The sequence below is a fragment of the Rhipicephalus microplus genome, chromosome 1 (assembly GCF_043290135.1).
Source record: "Rhipicephalus microplus isolate Deutch F79 chromosome 1, USDA_Rmic, whole genome shotgun sequence".
In the NCBI taxonomy this organism is placed as follows: domain Eukaryota; kingdom Metazoa; phylum Arthropoda; class Arachnida; order Ixodida; family Ixodidae; genus Rhipicephalus; species Rhipicephalus microplus.
Window position 1 is genome coordinate 173,150,610 of NC_134700.1, and position 17,694 is coordinate 173,168,303.

Here is a 17,694-nt window from a genome sequence, read left to right on the forward strand (position 1 = left end):
GACTGATTTATCCACTTCTCAATAGGCTTATGTCACCTGCAGTATCTGGAAATAAATAAATACTATCGCACACTCAATGATTTCATTCTGTATACGTCAATAGGTACCCGAAAAACGGCGGGAACGGGTAAGAATTATTCCATTGTGTCTCTTGTGACGGCATAAGAAAAGTGCAACGTGCTATAATTTTCTTCTCTCCTTTCATTACGAAACAAGAAATTAAAAAAAAAAGCTACTCGTGTATGGCAGCTCAACCCTGGCAGTGCCACGCTCGAAGGAAGCATGCAGGAGGGGGGGGGGGGGCTGCTTTATTGCTGTTAAATTTTTTTCTCTTTCTTTTTCTCCATCTTTCATATCTGTTTTTGTCTCCTTTTTTCTTTCTACTTCCGTCTTTCTCGCAGTTTCTATTTTTTTATCTCTCTATCTACATCTCGTTTCCTCTCTCATTCTATCCTTTTCCCTCTCTCTTTTTTTTTTTGCTTTCTGCCTCTTCTGCTCTGCTTCTATCCCTTTCTATTTCTCTCTCTCTCTGGCCACTCAATCTCTCGCCAATCGGAGCCGTGGCATCCCACGAAAGGCAAATCTGCGCTCGTGTTATGGGAGAGAAAGGGTACACGAGGAAGAGGATGAACAAAAGGGCCTGCCTATTAATGATTGTTTTCTCTTCACTATGCAAGAACTAACGGAAGGCTTTAAAACAGCCGCGCTGTGCATAGCTCGGATTGAGGATAGGGTGTTCTGGAATGGTTAGAAGCCACACCGTAGCCGTTACAACCCCATTTGTTTTGCCCCGTACGCTTCCTTTGACTTCTCTTCCAGCGTGGCCTCGTGTGTTTTCCTGTCTACGTGTCTCGCAGGTGGCCACCGGAGTTGGCGTGTGCACCTTGCTCTCGCTACCGGTGATGTACGCCTCGGCCGCGGTCATCAGCGACGAAGGACTGACGCCTGCGCCGGTGGTCACGCCGCATTTGCAAATGAGGACGGTCCTGGCCTCAGTCAGCGGACTCGGCTTCCTGGCGTCCGTAAGTGGGCGAGAGCCAGTTGCGTGAGTAACTTGCGAGGCACAGCAGTTAGGGTGGTCAGTTGCTGACGTGCGCATCACGGGTTTGATCCCCGCCTTTGCGGTACCATTTTGATAGACGTGAAACGATTGTCACTGCACAATCAATCAATCAATCAATCAATCAATCAATCAATCAATCAATCAATCAATCAATCGTTTATTTAACGTCTCCAGAAACAACCATAAAGCATTTGTGCGGGGGTCCATGCGAAAGTAAAACAATAAAATAAACAGCACTATACATACAGTCTTCAAAAAAATGAAATAAAAAGCGCAAGTACAAACAGACAAGAGGAGATTAAAGCATTATGAGAGTATAAAAAGACAAGGTGAGAATAAAGGGATGAGAGTGAAAAATAATGTTGAATATACAATGCCATGTGAAAGTTGTCCTGAAAGGCGGGAAAAGGACGAATGTATACATTGTTGAAATCTACATTAGGACAGTGCAAACCTTAGATAAAAACGACCGTGGACAATCAAAAACACCAAGATCAAGGAATGTATCATAAAAAGACATCGCATTTTGTGAATAATAATAATAATAATAATAATAATAATAATAATAATAATAATAATATTAATAATAATAATAATAATAATAATAATAATAATGGTATTATTATATTATTCTGATCATGTGGTATCTACTTGCGTGAGTATCTTTCGCTTGTATGTAACGACCTAAAAATTCTAGTTCTGCGCAGTGTTGCGTTTTAATACAAGCAGATACAGAATTTGTGAAATGAAGAGCGACGAGACGACGAGAAAGGCAATTGCGGTGATTCCTTTGCCCGAAACAGTAGCCAACTCTGGCTTCACTGTGTCAAGGCTAAAACTTGAAGCTTCCAGGGACCGAGAGGAAGACGGAGGCTGGTGCATATTTGAATGGAAAACTAAGTATTCTCGCTAACCATACTTCGTGTTCTACAGCAGATGAAGGTAATAAGATATGACGACAAAGGTAAAAAAGTGGATAACAGAGACAAAAGACACATCTGAGCAAACAGTAAACTATTCTGACTAGTATGAACTGTCGGGGGCGCGTTAAAGAAGCTAGCTGGCATGACATTACTAAGTGTCGCAGGAAAGCAAATAAATGGTCACCTTATCACGGTATGGTTGTTAAGATAATAGACAGTTCCAGGTTTGTTGCTGATATTCAGAGCGTATGAATGTGTTTGAGCTTTCAGTATGTTCAGGTATAGGTTGCGGGATAGTGGTCTACTTGAAATCAGCGCCGTTTATGAAAAATTGGCAGATCTCACGTACAGTGGGAATCGATGATATGCGAAGCACGAATGAGGACGGTTAATATGTCACATTAAATTCAGCAGAACATTACGGGGCACACGTAAATTATGCCGTACATGACTTCCATACTACGATTATCATGTTTGGACGTGTCTTTTACTTTCGTCGTCTATTCACGTCACGTGATATCAAATTTGGTATATGTGAAGCTAGCGAAACGTCCACCAACTTGCTATGAGGGTAGCCTGTAGTGATGTTTTACATGACACGCATGCCATGATTAGCGTGTTTGGACGTGTCATTTATTTTCGTCGTCCATTCACGTCAATAATACGAAATTTCGCATATGTAGAGCTAGTGAAAGAGCCCCGAGCATGATAGGAGCGTAGCGTGTTCTCATGTTCAACATGACACGCATGTCATGATTATCATGTTACGACGAGTCATTTACCTTTGTCGTCCATTCACGTCACGTAATACCTGAGTTCGAATATGTGGAGCTAGTGAAAGCGCCGCGAGCACGCTACGAGCGTAGCATGTACGCATGTTTAACATGACACGCATTTTATGTTAATCATGTTTGAACTTGCCATTTAACCTTCGTCGTCCATGCACGCGTCACGTAATACCAAATTTCGTGTATGTGAAGCTAGCGAAACGTCTACGATTGCATCATGAGCGTGGCATGTAGTCATGTTACATGACACGCATCTCATGATTATCATGTTTGCACCAGTCACATGTCTTCGTCATCAATTCATCTCCCGTGATGAACAACCGCGAGTGCACCAGGAGCGTGTCGTGTAGTCATGATTTACATGACATGCATGCCATGGTTTCTACATTAGGGTCTGTCACTTGTGTTCGCCATGCAGTCATTGCACACCACACCAGTTTTGCAACATGTCATGTGAACGAAACCACCACCAGAGCAGTAATACCATGAAATGCAAATCATGACGTCCATGATATGTCAATTTTTATGTTACAACTAGTCAGTGATGCTCGTCATGCATTCACGTTATGCCATAGTAATTTCGGTATCAATACCATCATCGAAACGGCCATGAGAGGTAAATGTTGTAAAGAGATAGATAGATAGATAGATAGATAGATAGATAGATAGATAGATAGATAGATAGATAGATAGATAGATACGCTCAATCTCGCCGAAGTTAGCTAGGAAATGCTTGGCATTCATAAGTTGTTGCCTTTTCGACCATTTTTCACGCCATGATAAAAGCAGTTCATTTTTTTTTCACTCTAGTTCCACAAGTCTAAAAAAAAATTCCGACATAAATCGACCACTGCCGATTGTCATTGTATCATTGTCAATGTAAGTTCTATAGTAGCGACATTCTGATACATCGCACTGCGAAAACTGTAGCGTATCGTAATTACTGCATAAGGGATTCAAGTGCGCATGCGCAGTAACGTACGTGAGCCGTAACACTCACTGTATGCACGCAATTTTTCAGATTTAACGTTACTGTGTTAGCGCGGTTTACGTAGTGTGCGTAAAAAATGGCGTCGGTTTCGGAGACCCGCTTCGAATTAATTATGACGCAGTTGTTCAAAGATTCACTTCGTTGGCCACAAACACCTGTTTATAATGACTTTGTTTTTCCTTCGGTTAAGTTCGATGACCAAGTATTATGAATAAGTTAGCGTAATTGTTTTAGTTAGGTTCACATTTCGAACGTTTCTAGGCCTAACTAGAAGAACGACGTAAACAAATCAGCAGCAGAAACGTTTTAGCGTTTGGTGCGTGGTTCATATTTATTTCCTTTTATTAGTACTACAAAAATTTGAAGATTGTTTCGCGTGGTGACACAAGCAAACATTAACGTTTTTTTTTCACTGTTCTTTAACTTATTCTCTCTCCTATAGGTGGCACTACTGTTCCAGCTGGGGCATGTAAACCATGTAAACGCTTTTCCCCTGAACGATAAGGCGTTGTACGCAAAGAACGTTGGAGGCACGGCAACACTACATATTCCCTTAATCCCCGCTATCACGCCAATGGCAAACTATAACCGTCTTTTGTCGCATTTTTCAAAGTTGATCACGTCATGGTAAAGCGTAACATACTCCAAAAATTGCCCGCAGCTTCCCTCGGGGGAACACTGAGGAGGATGCGGACCATATAATTGGTTAACGGGGTGTTAAAGTGCGACTTACTTGGGTCGATGACTAAATTGGTTAACGTGGTTGTGAAATGGGGTGTTAAATTGCGACTTACTTGGGTCGATGGCTAAATTGGTTAACGTGGTTGTAGGAGGGGGTGTTAAATGAGTGAACACGTACACACGTATGCGAAAGGGCGGCGCTGGTCGAAGGGACGTCGATCATTGTGTTTGTGGATTCGTTGGAATTCATTTCACCGCGACCTTGGACGTCGACGCGCCGTACAAACCAACCGACGAGCGGCAACTGAGCGAGCGAGCGCTGACCTTGAGTATATATACAGCACGACGGCGCATGCACTGTCAGCTGTTGAATGTTCTCGAAGCGCGACGCCACATGCGCGTCCACTGGAGAATCAGGAGAATTGTAGATGTCGAACGCGGTGTGTAGAGGAGGAAGGGTGCACAGATGGTGGAGGAGTGAAGCGCGCGCGGTGTGTAGAGGAGGAAGGGATGCACAGATGGTGGAAGAGTGGGCGACGGCGCGACGGCGCATGCGCGCGCGTCAGCTGTCGAATGTTCGAGAAGCGGTGCGGACGGCGCACTACAAGGCGCGAGTATAAGATGCTCCGCATCTAAAAGTACTTTTTTCCCGTATCGCACTTTGCTCACGTGACCTTGTTTGTGTCATCATCGTCGCTGAACAGCACATACTGCTTTGATTTTCCGCGTTTATTGTGTTTTAGGTATTTGGAGGGAGCACTTGGTGTGGCGTTTTTAGTGGGCCCAGCCTGAAGCTGCACATCAGTTTAGCTCCCGCTTCTGCTGTGTTCCATTGTAGAGAGCTGAGGCTTCATAGCATCAGCTAATTTACAACCGATAGGACCAAGTGCAACAGAGTTCATGTGTTCTCTAGACGCATAGAAAGAGGCCGCTGTGATAGCTCAGTGGTTAGAGCATCGAACGCATTATTCGAAGGTCGTAGACGCATAGAAACAGTGGATATGGTGACGTCATGGCTGTTAGCGAGTGAGCACACTGATGGCATACATCCGATAAGGCACGCGATATTGTTGTCGTTCACTTAGTTCGATCCCGAGCCCCCTCCTTTTCTTCTCCCGCTGCTGTTCACCTATCTTGCTTATTCGCAGTAAACGGCCACGTGGAATCGATAGCAAAGTTCATATTAACGGTGGACTACGCCACAATTCTCAAACAAAAGCAAGTACTGGGAGATCAGTTTTTACTAACTCTGTTAGTTGTCGTACCAGGCACAAGAAGCAGCATTGCGCACACATGGTGCATTCGATAAGGCTGCAAATAGGTTACTAAAGTAATTTTCTTCAATAGCTACACAACGGGGAATATTTCGAGCAAGCTAAGCGGAACAGTAGTGTTTTTCTCGACGCCGAGTTCCGCATAGTGGCTAAACTCAGCACGTACTGAACAGCTCCGATAAGTGTGTATAACGCAATATACCACTTTAACCTCCCTGCCCCCCCCCCCCCCTCCGAACACCTCCAGTCCCACCATGTCGGTCCTACCCAAAAAGGCTTAAATAAATCTTTAACGTCCTTGATCCTAGCGGCCCTCCTGGACTGACTAACATCCCCGCTTTTCCTTTCTCTCAATTTCCCTCTATCCTATCTAGGAAGCGAGGAACCGTCGTAAACGTTTCTTATGACCAATCGTCGCTGGTTAAGTAACGTTACTCAGATTCGTTCACGCGGCGAGAAACTATCAATCATTTCTAACGTGCTCCACGTTTGATTCATTTTCTTTGGCAGAATTAGCGTTTTTAGGCAATGTTCCGAGTCATAAATACTTGTTCGTGACATGAATTGGGTAACATCAGTGCGCAGACTCGCTCTCGTAAGAACAATTGTGCGAGATAACACCAGACAAATTCTTCACTTCCCTTTTAAGATCACATTAATTACGAGTTATGCCCCGGTTCTCGCACAAAAAAAATGATACTGTGGAAATAGCCCTTTTTTTGTCATCGTGGAGACTTAAATGCACCAGAGATGGGAAAACGAGTTTCAGATGGATAAGGGGAAACCTGAAGGGAATCAGAAGAGGATACTGATTGTTAAAGTGCGCTTCCAAAGCACCGAGTCAGTGAAGAGTGCCGCCGAGCGTGGCTGGAAAGCTGCGTGACTCGATCGCGTAGTCCATCTAGAAGATTTATGGGGTGGAACGCGGAAGCCACTGCTTCGCAGTGTCAGCAAGCTCACCTAATAAGCCCTAAAGGAGTGAGGCGGGGGAGACTAGCATTAAGGGTGGGACCGCGGTCAACGGTCAACGCCTGTCAGTATCACAGGCGGTGGCGCCGAGACTCCGATTGACAGGTTGAATCAGCGGAACTCTTTTGTGCCAACTGGTGCTCATTTTCGACGGCCAAGAGTTGGCATCGAGGCTGCTGACCCCGACGTAAAAGAGGAAGAAACAAAGAAATAAACAGAAAAAAATTGACCGCGTATCTGCATGTTATTCTGCAAATGTCGTCGAAAGACGATAGTCTTGCGTGTAGAGAGAGTGAACAAAACGTTTATTTGATGTTCTGCGCAAGAAAATCGGTGAATGGTATTCTGGAGACGCTGCGTTAGAGTGCCTCGAGCGTGCAGCGGAGGCAAACGAGCGCATCAAGCCACGTCACACGTGAGACATGAGCGCCATGTGGCATTTTTTTTTTTTTGCAAAACGGAGCGCGTGGCTCTGAGAAGGGTGTGCGAGCCCATCTCAGAGGTGATAAGGTGTAGAACGCAAGGCGACGGGTAGGTGCCACCACCGTCTCATCTTAGCAAAGCGTTGGAAACACTCGCCTTTTCGTGCAACCGTTGCATGGTCAGCGCAGCGTGATAAGCGCTACGGTCCTTAAAATTACTTATGTATGCTTTTTCTAGTAAAAGACGCACATGCAGATTATATACACATTGTTATGGTGCCCCAGACATGCGCAATATTTGCTTTTTAGATGACAATTGCACAAGTATGAACGCGAAATCTTGAGCAACATTGGTGGTACTGTGGATGGGGGGTCGACCGTTTCAATTATCCGGTGCCGTTAAGAGTGGACAAACAGACAAATGTACAGACAGACAGACAGACAGACAGACAGACAGACAGACAGACAGACAGACAGACAGACAGACAGACAGACAGACCAAAATCGAAGGTTCCCAACAAAGACTATCGTTTTTAGAAATACTCAAGTTCATGATGAGTCTACAAGGTTAAACTGCTTATGGTCATAAAAGGCATGATGCCGGCCGCGGGTGTACTCGGGTTACGCTGCTCAGCTGCATACCCGAAAGTCGCACGTTCGACATCGGCCGCAGCGGTCGCGTTGCGATGGGGACAAATGCTAGAGGTCGTACTGTGCGATGCCAGTGCAAGTTAATGTACGCCAGATGGCAGAAGCTTGCAGAGCTCTTCACTGCCGCCTGTATAATTATCATACGGTGGTTTTAGTACTTCGAACACCAGATATTATATTAGGCACAATTGTCGAATTCTAGTTATTGTTTCATAAATGGCAGTTTTTTTGTCATAAAAACTCGCTCCGCTTCTAAAAGATCGGTCATGTCGATGGCCCTGACGTGGTTACGGACCACTACTGCGAGAACTCACACAGTCGATCCCCCAAAGATCAAACAGTGACTGCGATAGCACTGCATTAGAATTCCAATGCAGTGCTACTTACTTAGCATAACTTTAAAGTTATACTAAGTAAGGTTTTTCGTTTTATTAGGCACATGTGTAGCAGTAAACGTTCGCTTACTAATTAAATCAGTGAGGACGACTTTTAACGCACACAGGTACACATCTCATTCAATTACGAAGAACGATTACTATCACAACTCTAACAAAAATATTATTATAACTGTTAGGGTTTAATTTCCCGAAAACATCATATGATTATGAGAAACGCCGTAGTGGAGCACTCCGGAAATTTCGATCACCTGGGGTTCTTCCACGTGCGCCTAAATTTAGGCACACGAGCCTCAAGCATTTTCGCTTCCGTCGAAAAATGCGGCCCCGCATCCTGGGGGTCAGCAGCCGAGTGTCACTAGACCACCGTGTGGGGTGTGAACCGCAACTCTGGCAGGACTAATAGCGCGAGCAGAAGTGAGCATCACATGCATAGTATATATATTGCCTCTTTCGCGTTCCCTCCACAGCTAGCAGCGCACGGTGGTTGCTGGCAGCATGCGAAACGGCCTGCAATCAAAGCTTGCTCAAACTTTGGAACAGTAGCAACATGCGCACATAGGGGAGGGGGGGGGTCATGAGGAGCGCAAAAGGAGAAAGAGAAATGTAAGGATGAGGAGGAGGGGAAAAGAAGGACGTGTTATAAACAAAGGAAGACACAAAAATAAACAAAAAAAGAAATAAAGACAAAAAAGGAAGAAAGACAGAGAATCAGGTAAAGAGAGTGAAATATACATTAAGGGAAAAATAGGTAGAAATAAAGAGGAAGCGAGAAATAAAGAATAGAGAGAAAAATAAAAAAAGATAAAAGTAGCTCTAAAAAAGAAAAATGTATACAGAGAAAAACAATACTTATAAACGGAAGCCATAAAAGTGAGAAAATCTTGAAAGAAAAAAATGAAAGAGAGGAACAAAGAAAGATAGAAGTGAGGGGAAAGGAAAAAGGCCATTTAGCTGCACACCTCCTTCAAGCTTGACCCCACTATAGTGCGAACTTGCCTTAGATTTTTTTATTTGCGTTCTTTGATTTTGCATAGGATAACTATGGCAGAGAACCCCTGGTGCAGTTCTTGAAGAGCTGTTTACTTTTACCCTTCGGCCTCGGCAAGCCGGAGACCAAAACCAGGCCTTTGTGAGAGCCATCTTTAGGACGAAAGCCCTAAACGCATCATCATACGTGAAATTCGACCGTCAGCGTCATCATCCCGCCTCGACGGAGTTACTCGTCGCCGGGCATAAGTGAAGCGAAATGACGTTATGACGGCATCACGACGTCAGTGTGACGTCGCGTGACGCAAAGTCACACGATTACATCATCCCATATCATAGTAGCTTGTTTAAACGAGTCCCAATCACAGCGGCAATGCAAAACCAGGTGAGGTGCTTCCGATCTTCGAGGCCATGCAAAGCCCCGTCAGATGCTGAAGTTTTTTGGAGGGGGGTGGGGCTGAACGTAGAGTTTCCTAAAATTACTACAGGAGACTCTCGCGCTGCGATCATTCAGCCACCATGGGAATGATGGGTAGTACGCGGATTTGCCTAGTTTTTGTACTAACGGGCCTCGAATCACACTTGTAGCTTCGTTTATTGCTGTAGCACAGTTTCGTTTCGAAGAAAAAGCGAACCCTCTTGAACTTCATGACCCGATTTGAAATGGTAAGCCTAAAAAATTAGGGTGGTGAAGCGTAACCGATAAACTATTGCTGATTTTTTTATGAAAGGCTTCAAGTCACGCGAACCCCAATGGAGCCAGAAGTACGATGATTAGACATATCCGCGTATCATTCTCATGCTTGCTGAAGCGCCATGCTTTGCGGCTCCTATAGAAACTAGCGCGAGAATTCCCTCTAGCGTATTTAGAGGGAACTCTATGGGGCAGAAGAATACATCGACTGACAAGAAGATGGGTTTTACCTTGCAGTCATCCTAAGTTTGTGTGCAATGAGGAACACCGAGTTTTTTGTTCATTCATTACGAAGCTTGCGTCCCTTCGTACTTGACAAATGGAGAAGAGGCGGTAAAACTTGCACCCTCTACCTAATGGAAAACACTGCATGCGCACGCCTGTGATAACGGCAGCATGGCTTAAAAACGGGCTAGTTCGTAATCCTCCACATTCCTGTAACAAATAAAAAAAATGGCAGCATATCCACATGGTGAATGATGGAGAGTGGGGCGAAGCATCCGTTCGTCCAAGCGTCCTTCTGTGTGGCCGTCCGTGCGTCCATCCGTCCATCCGTACGTGCGTCTGTTCGTGCGTAAATCCCTGCGTTCGTCCATGCATCCACCCCTGCGTCCGTGCATGCGTCCATCCACTCGTGCAGCCATCCGTGCGTCCGTCCATGCATCTGTCTGTGTTTCCGTTCGTCCATCTAGTCAACACTCCAAGTACCACCATCTCAATTCTTTTCATCATATGTTCCGCATATAGAAGCACCGCCATCCAGCGGACATTCCAAGGACTAAATGAGAGGTTGCCAACGCACACCATCTTACGGCTTGCGCTACGTGTCTACTTCTTACCTTTAACCACCTCGAGTTCATGGTATATATTAGTTCACTCTATTCCTGGCACTGCGGCCCAACGCTCGCAAAACCTTTCTAAAACCAAGGAGGTTACGCCCAGCGAGTATAACGTAGCAACCCTTTCTTGTAAGATAGTGCTCAATGTACATGCTAATGGCTGCTAAGGGGGAATGAGAGACCGGAGAATTCGGCTTTTATATGACGCGCACGCTGCAATTTTTTTGTTTTGTTCAACAACGCACAGAAGAAATCTCTCACCGGCACCACCTTGGATATCAAAATGTAAGACTGGTTACACACTACGACTACGTGGGACGAACGGGTGCCGCTATAAGGAGCTTCACCCCTAAAATTAAGACAAAGGGACTCATTGAACAACGCTTGCCCTTCTATTACGTTCGTCGTTTGGTGTGCTTTCGGCACTGTTGCAACAATTTAGCAGGGCCACTGATAGCTTGCAATATATAGCGTGCGCTTACGGTTTTAAGGCCACCGATTCCCTGAATGCCACTCTCGCTCATGCTGTCAAAGGGGAGTACACACGCCCGTCAAATGCAACGTTTCTTCTTCAACCCCGGCTCACCGCTTTAACGACGTGCACACCTGTACAGATGACTGCAATCTATAAAAAGAAAGTAGGCTCTGCCCTAAGAAAAGTAGGCCACCTGCTTTTCACCTTATTACAAAAAAAAAAAGAAGTTCAGCGTAAAGCCCGAAAACACTTCGTTTAGCTGAGCAACGATATGAGAATCCCTGAAGAAATTCACCGCAATGCTTTAAAATTTGGCCTAAAACCGGGGACACAAACATTTGTTGGTATGAAAAAAGTAAACTGTCTGAAATGTTTGGTGGGAATTGAACGTAATTATATTTAAGTAAAGCAGCTTCTGAGTTGGGACAGACAGATGAAAATTTCTGGTGTGAGGTCCACGGGACGGATTTCAGCTCTTTCATAGTAGAGTACCGAGTACTCTTAAGCGTTAACCACTTTTTCTAAACACACTATACCATAGCACGCAGTTGATTACATATGCCGGGACCACTTTACGCTCTCCCATAGTAGATTACCATGCATTCTATATCGTTGAACACTTTTTGGGGTCGTGCGTTCGCGATGTATGTAGTCTTCATCGTAGTAGTAGGCAGCCACCTCCATAGCCGGACTAGGAGAGCGGCATGCGCGCACCCTTATTAATTGAGAAGGGAAGCCGCGCACGTTATTCATAAACAAAATGATAGTTGTTTCTGATGAAATACCTTACAGAGACGAGTGTCGGTGACTTAATCTCCCATAATATTTGCCTTGAATTGATGCTTACTAAAACAATTGTAACAGAAGGACGACCTTTGAGCCCTAGCTGACAAGGAAAGGTTGCCACGTTAAACTCACTGGGCCTAACCTCCTCGGTTTTAGCAAGGTTTATCGAGGGTTGGGCAACAGTGCCAGGAACTAGATGCGGTGAAAGGTGAGTACTAGACCCGAAGTGCAGGCAGTAAGACAGTGCGTGCGTGACACTCCTCCAGTCCGGCAGGGCCACCTCTCGTTTAGTCCTTGGAATGTTTGCTGGATGGCGGTACTTCCACATGATGAATATATGATTAAAAGATGCGAGATGGCGGTACTTTAGAGTGTTCACTAGATGAACGGACAGACACACAGATGCACGGATGGACGCACGGATGAATGGACGGAGGGATGGACGCATGGATGGACGCACGGATGAATGGACGGAGGGATGGACGCATGGATGAACTGATGCATTAACGAACGCAGTAACGGATGCACGGACGGACGGACAGACAGACAGATGCACGGACGGACGCACGGATAAATGGGCGGACGGATGGACGCATGAAAGGACGGATGCATGAACGAACCCAGTCACGGACTCACGGATGGACGCACAGACAGACGGACGCACAGACGGATGCATGGATTGATGCATGGACGCTCGCACAGATTGACACACGGACAAACAGAAGCGCGGACGGACTGACGAATGCTTCGCTCAACTGATCCTCATGCACCTCGTGGATACGCTGTGTTTTTTCTAAACAGCATTCATGCGAATTCTCATTGGGACAATAACAAGTGAACGCTATTGGATGAAGCACTCATGCAAATTCTCAGTTGGAGGGACAGCGATGACAGAAGGCAGAGTTGATATTATTTTTCTTACAAGTGACCGCACCAAAGCGACACATACTTCTTCCACCCCCACCCTCTCCTCTGGCCGCATCACATTCAATATTATCAGAAACGTCACAGTGACTGTGACATACATTACTTGGAACCTATATAGCTTGAGCTTATCGTCCGGGCACGGCCACTGAATTTTTTCATTCAGTAGCCGTGGTTTCGATTATAGCTTTACACTGAACTGTACTAGTCGCATCGTGCGCGCAAGCTCATCCGAACCACCCGAAACAATCGAAAAATGGTCCAGACATTCCGGCGCCGCTCGCACCAAGTAATGTCGACACGCGAAACATATCTCGTGAGTGAAGCCACATCAAACCAGAAACTAAGTCGATAAGCGGTCGTGGCAGTGTGTCGTTATTGAGTGTAGCAGTTGCAAGACAAAAAAAGAAAAGATTTGCGAAATTCTAAAAACACTAGCGATGTCGAAGACTGTTTAGGGATTAAAAATGTGGTCCCCTGATAACGATTCGCAGGGTACTCAAAAGTCACTAATTAAATTCCCGCGACTCCATATCTACTTCGGATCAGGATTCATTAGCATTTAAATGCAAGCTCCTAGGTCTTTTAAAAAGAACCACCGAAGACCGTATTAATAGGCCGTTAAACGGCTTAATAAAATTGCTTATTAACGAAACAGCTTGCCTCTACAGGCTTCACAGCAAAGTGCGAAAAATTATTAGAGATTTCACATCGAACACGAAAGCAGGTGGTCGTTGCGAGGTATTTTTGCTCGTATGTGAAGGGCTTCTCGGTAAAAAAAGAATAAAAGAAAAAGAAACTTGTTAATCAGTTGGATAGGTAGGACGTTTAACTCTATCAGAGTGGAAAGCCAAGCGCTGAATTTTTTTTTGTATTTCGCCAATAAGCAATACCAGACCAGCCACAGAATAGGTTATGTTCCTTTGAAGTCTACGGTAAAAATGAAGCCGCAGTGACCGATAGCAGCATCACGTTAACTGGGTGAAGCCGCGGCCGTGAAAGAGCTTAATGAAATATTTCGTAGAAATCGGCCAAGAATTGTCTTTTTCATATATTGCGCGTGGAAGTGCTCAAAGCGAGAGTTCTGCAAAATCAAGGCTTTGCAATTTAGTGACAAACTTACGCACGGATTCTAGGTATATTTCTTGAGCTGAAAAGTCAGAAAATAATACGATTATTGCGAGTTTGGCGAGCCTCACTTTAAGGTATTGAGAAGCGCTGTACATGCCAAGTTTATTGCAGGTCTTAAACAAAACATGAGAAGTGAAGTGCCTGTTAGTGCTCATTATAGGTAGGTATTTGCGAAACTCCATTGCTCGCTACAGAGTGATTTTTTCGGAAGCCATACTGCCACCGTAAAAGAACATGAAGATGATCGAGTTCGCGTGGCTTACATGAAATGGCGGTGGTAAGTAGGGGAATGGAGGTTACAAACGCATGGACACAAAACAAAATAAAATGGAGCATTACAGTTCAACGAGCTCGCAACTTATTTTATACACCGAAGAATAAAGGGGGTCATAACCAGTGCAATAAAGTTTTTTCTCCCCCCGCCACGTCACTCGCGGCGGATGAGTAACTTGTACTGGTTTAAACGGGCATTCAGGATAATGATGTTTTTTATCGATCACTGATACGCACTGCCATTAATGACTGCAATAGACTTGTAGACACGTAGTATAATATGAACAAAGAAATCGTATATGCTTAAAAATACTGTTTAATTATAGTAACGGTCAATGTGGAGCGTTATTTAACACTGTTATATTTTTGTAAGGCTGGGGTGGAGCACGTTCGGCAAACATATCAAAATTGCGAATGATAGTTTACATCTATCCCTCAAGAGCAAAGGTATATAAAATTTGCGTCTTACCAGTGCTTATGGAGCAGTAATCTGGAGGTTTACAAAGAGAGTTCAACTGAAATTGAGGACGACACAGCAATCAGTGGAAAAGAAAATGATATGTCTAACCATAAGGGGCAGGAAGAGAGCAGAGTGGATCGGAGAACAAACAGGCGTTAAGGCATTGTTGAAATAAAAAAATGAGCATGGACAGGGGACGTAGCCCGTAGGCAGGATAACCACTGGCCATTAAGAGTAACTGACTGGACTACAAGAGGAGGAAAACGCGCGAAGGGTAGACAGAAGGTTAAGTGGGCAGATGAGATTAACAAGTTTGCTGTGTAACGTGGCAGCAAAAATCGCAAAAAATCACTCGTTGAAAGCAACATGATGAAGGCCTTTGCCTTGCAGTGGGCGTAGTGAGGCTGATGATAATTATGATTATGAATACATTTGCTGTTTTAATTCAAATGCAGAAGTATAGCTGCACTGATTACCGATAGCTGGTGATGTACTGATCATTACGCGAGTTAGCATGCAGCAATAATGATTATTTTACTTTTTCGAGGCACAACCCCAAAAGGACGCTCTTGTTCTTTGTCTTGGAATAACTTTCGGTAGCGCTCTTACTACCGGTTGTTCAAGTACTCATGAAAAAAATCTTCTAAAAGATAAATATTCGATTTTTTTTTCATTGCAGCGCGCAAAGTTTACACTAGAGTCAATAAAGGCTTTCACCTTAAAAGACGACACGTGAGCGTCTCTACCAGACACCTGTGTGGAGGATAAAGATATATCTTTCAGTTTATTTCTTGTCTATTATCAATGATATCGTATCACTTTACTTGTATTGTTACTTACATCCCTGAAACATTTTTCTTTGTCTTGTATTGTAGATTTCTATGCGTGTGTTTGCTTAGATGTTGTGTGTAGAAAGAGATATAGAAATAAATTTTTGGAAAGCAGAGCTGGATCAGCCTGAGCAGGTGCTCTCTAGCCTACTCTTATGGACTAGACAAAGTGAACAAAAAAAAAAACTGAGTGAGAAGGGGTGATAAAGGGGGAGGAAAACGTTATGCATCTAAACAATAACAACGTAGCGTAGTGGTTTCGCTAGAGTTTAGCGTCCAGTCTTGTATATTAAGAAAATTACAACAACCTTGATAGCAGTTGTTCACTTAGGTCGCAACATTGCTGATAGGATACCACTGTCACCACACCGATTCCTGCCAACGTCGAAGCGTCATCTTGTTTAATGCTCACTGACTCGGGCATGTGAGGCGAGTAAACAATGTCCTAAATGTCTAACGATCAGTTCTGTGTGCCCAAATAACTGTATCAGCAATGATACAACGATGCGTTCAAATGGGGTTGCTGCGGGAGATGTGGCCGCAATTCCGTGTGTTAGTGATGGGAAAGGTTTATGCGTGGCTGCAACTTCTGCCCCGCATGGAACCACGTCGTCTGCCCAGGTGCTTTAACCACGTGTAGTCAGCCAGTTTAAGATTTAGAGCGTTTATCGGATCATCTAACAGAGACTGAATGTGGGTAGTCAACTGATCCGGCAATTTTTTTTTTACAGCAAAAGCTGTTACGAGACCACTACTCGGGTGACGTGCAGTTGTATGCCGCCACCGCCGCTGACACCGCCGCCAGTCTCCGTAACCACATCGCGCGAAACCTAGCACCAAAGACACTGTGGGGCTTGAAATCCGGGTCTTCTGGGCGCCAGTATTCTACCACTGAAGTACGCTGGTGCTTGTGACATGTTGGGAAACCCAGCACCAAAGACACAGTGGGGCTCAAACTTGAGTCCACTAGTTGCCAGCCCAGTATGCTGCCACTGAGCTACGCTGGTGCTTGTGACTCGTTGGCTAACTTGCCTTAGGCAGGCTTGATGTCGGTAAAGTAATTGCGTTAATACGACTTATAAAGCGTTTTATAACAGCAAAAGAACAACCAGTTGTCGCACAATGCGAATAGCGTAACGAGTGAGCCGTCCAATGTTCCAACTCATTACAAAAGCTTCTTCATGTTCCCCTAATAACTGTGGCGCATACCCACTTCAGCCATTATTCCTCATTATCATCAGCCATCGCATGAACTATTGGCACGAAATTCCTTTCAAGTGTTTAGCAGACACCACGCTTCCCAGAAGAATTAAAAAAAATCACAGCATATCCACGAAGTGAATGATGATGAGTGGGCGAAGCTCCGGAGGTAAACCTGGTAAACCATGAATCCTCCGTACATTTTGCCCACTCGATTTTATTGCAACGCTCCCCCTAGCGTACGTCACCGCACTATATCGAACGATGACACGCGCCATATGTGGCATCATTCCTATTTTATAACACCTCGCATCTTTCATAATCAACTACACGTACCGCCGTCTAGTTTATAACATCTTGCATCTTTTGGATGGATGGACGGACGGACGGACTGACGGACGGACGAATGGACGGATGGATGGATGCATGGATGGATGGATGGATGGATGGATGGATGGATGGATGGATGGATGGATGGACGGACGGATGGACGGATGGACGGATGGATATGGCTGTACCCTTTAGATCGGGCGGTGGCTAGCGTAATACTTAATGCCGTCAGCTACAAGTACCGCCATCTAGTGAACACTGCAAGAACTGAACGAGAGGTGGCTACATACAGGGGACGCACAGCCCACGCCTTAAGGAGCTTCGCTCCTAAAATAGCATAGCGAATGCTGGCCTACCCAAAAGTTTCATTAATGCCCTAGTGGGTATCAAGCAAGTGGGCTTGCAGTAGTTACCCAGTGAGCGTTTTGAAAAGGCTCTGAAAGACCGCTCTTCTGGCTTTCGCTGTGACTGTGCTGCGCCTTTTTCCTGCGCACGCACAAACGCTAGATAAGGAGAGTGTACAATTAGGCGCAATCATTTCCGCCTTATTTCAAGACTGTGAATACACTTTATATAATAGCTTTCTATATTTTTTCCTCCTATAG

The 17,694-nt window shown here is 44.8% G+C and overlaps 1 protein-coding gene across 1 annotated transcript in view; it reads left to right on the forward strand.

The window, feature by feature from the left end:
* Positions 1-17,694, forward strand: part of LOC119178550 (lysosomal cholesterol signaling protein-like) — a 147,562-nt gene that overhangs the window by 94,020 nt on the left and 35,848 nt on the right. Inside the window, exon 8 of the mRNA XM_075867939.1 lies at positions 858-1,022. Within this exon, the coding sequence (XP_075724054.1) occupies positions 858-1,022 (165 nt within the window). The remainder of the gene's footprint in view (positions 1-857; positions 1,023-17,694) is intronic.